At 31.6% G+C, this 1,884-nt stretch overlaps 1 protein-coding gene across 9 annotated transcripts in view; it reads left to right on the top strand.

Moving 5' to 3' along the window:
* The window catches only part of PHF14 (PHD finger protein 14), a 200,398-nt gene extending 198,740 nt beyond the window's left edge, over positions 1-1,658 (top strand). For 7 of the 9 annotated variants that reach the window (XM_031936051.1, XM_023224837.2, XM_031936052.1 and 4 more), the window contains one exon: positions 1,456-1,658. In XM_031936051.1, coding sequence (XP_031791911.1) covers positions 1,456-1,573 — 118 coding nt within the window. In that variant the 3' untranslated portion in view covers positions 1,574-1,658. The remainder of the gene's footprint in view (positions 1-1,455) is intronic. The other 2 variants (XR_002734259.2, XM_023224842.2) reach the window with 2 other exon arrangements.
* The last annotated feature ends 226 nt before the right edge of the window (positions 1,659-1,884 follow it).

Raw genomic sequence — 1,884 nt, 5'->3', positions numbered from 1 at the left:
ATAGATAGATAGATAGATAGATAGATAGATAGATAGATAGATAGATATACATAGATACATAGATGCATAGATAGATAAAAATGTAATCTCTAGGAACTTTTGTCTAAAAGTGGAAACCACATGTTCATTAATTTTCACGAGTCAAACTTAATTGAATATATCTATTCACAGGAGATAAAATAGGGAAAAAATGAAATGACACACAGTGGCTATCATACTTGGAAAAATATATCAAAGTTACATTGCCAAAATGATATTCAAAACCCCATTCCTGGTGTTCTGTGTATCTAAATGATTCAGATTTGTTGATAATATTGATAATGTCTCTACTTTCCCAGTGTTAACAAAGTGTAAATCACAGATTCTATTGAGTTTAGAGAAACAAAGTATATAAAAAAGCTTTTTTCACCCACCTTAATGATTACTGGCAAGTGTGTAATTGTCATAGAAAACAAATATGCATACCTTGGTTTGCTTTTACTTAATAAAGTCAATTCAGAAAGTAAAGCTCAACAATTATTTAATTCAATTATTCAATTTGGTTTCATCAGATACAGAGATAGAGTGATATGTTTGATGATACTGATAATTATTACTGTTGTCTAGAAATACTTAAGAAATTGATGTTTATGCTTTAACTCAGAAGAGTACTTTATGTCAGTTAATAAAAATAAGTAATCTTATATGATAAATCAGAAATACTGGGAAAGCAAGACTGTTTTGTACTTGGGTGTTATTGAGGGAACATGTATGATGAGTTGGGTTACAAATGGTAAGATGAAATATTTTTCCAGACTCTCATTATTTATACTTTGAAGGTTACCATTTAATACTGAACACAAGATGCACTTCATTTCTATGAAAGCAGACATTATGATGTCACTTCATCTATTCACCATGTTCCACAGGAACCTGCTATGAATTATGAGGCCACCACTTAGAATTGAAACTGTAGAAGATTGTAAGCATTCTAAGCCTGACATGCACATGCTTCCTATTTTAGACCTCACTGATCTTCAGATAACATATGGTGGTACCAGTAATTGGAAAATTGGCACACCTGTCAAGAAAGTATACTAGATGGGACAAAAAATGCCATGCTGAAGCACATGAAGTGTCTTAGAAATTAAATTTATTGCTTTTTATCAAGCAGTGAAGTAAAAATATCTAGTTCATCCCCTGCAAAGAATGCTTTTCAGTGGCAGGTGTTTCCAAAGTAATTTTTGGGGCATTGTTAAAATTGGTTGCTTTTAAAAACATATAGAAAATTTTAATGTGTACTATAAAACAGCACCTACTGCAAATATTTAAATGTTACATAATTTTACCATTTGTGTTTAGGATTACTGGAATCGCAGTAGTTCATAGTTCTATGATACAGTTAAAATGTGTTAAGTATAGCTGATAAATGTCCTAAAGTTTATATTTTAATGTTTTCTAAAATTTATTTCACAGGAAGATGAAAATGAAGCTGAAAGAAAAAATATATCTCAGGAACTCAACATGGAACAGAAAAATCCAAAGAAATAAAAGATTTTCTGTAGTGTTTTTGAAAAGTTTGCAACTTATGTAATAGCAGATAAAATTTCTAATTGTAAAATGTTAAATTGTAAAATCTAATTTGCAAAACGTTCTCAATAAAGTCATTCAAAATGAAATAGGAGCTTGTATTTGGAATTCGTATATTTTTAGAGTAATTTCGACTTCTTTATTTAAAAACTGGATCTTTAAAAGTTCTTAAAAGGGGCCGGGCACGGTGGCTCAAGCCTGTAATCCCAGCACTTTGGGAGGCCGAGACGGGCGGATCACGAGGTCAGGAGATCGAGACCATCCTGGCTAACACGGTGAAACCCCGTCTCTACTAAAAAATACAAAAAACTAGCC

Source organism: Piliocolobus tephrosceles, chromosome 8 (genome assembly GCF_002776525.5).
Source record: "Piliocolobus tephrosceles isolate RC106 chromosome 8, ASM277652v3, whole genome shotgun sequence".
NCBI lineage: Eukaryota > Metazoa > Chordata > Mammalia > Primates > Cercopithecidae > Piliocolobus > Piliocolobus tephrosceles.
Note: the sequence above shows the minus strand (reverse complement) of the source record. Positions and strands in the feature narration are given on the sequence as shown.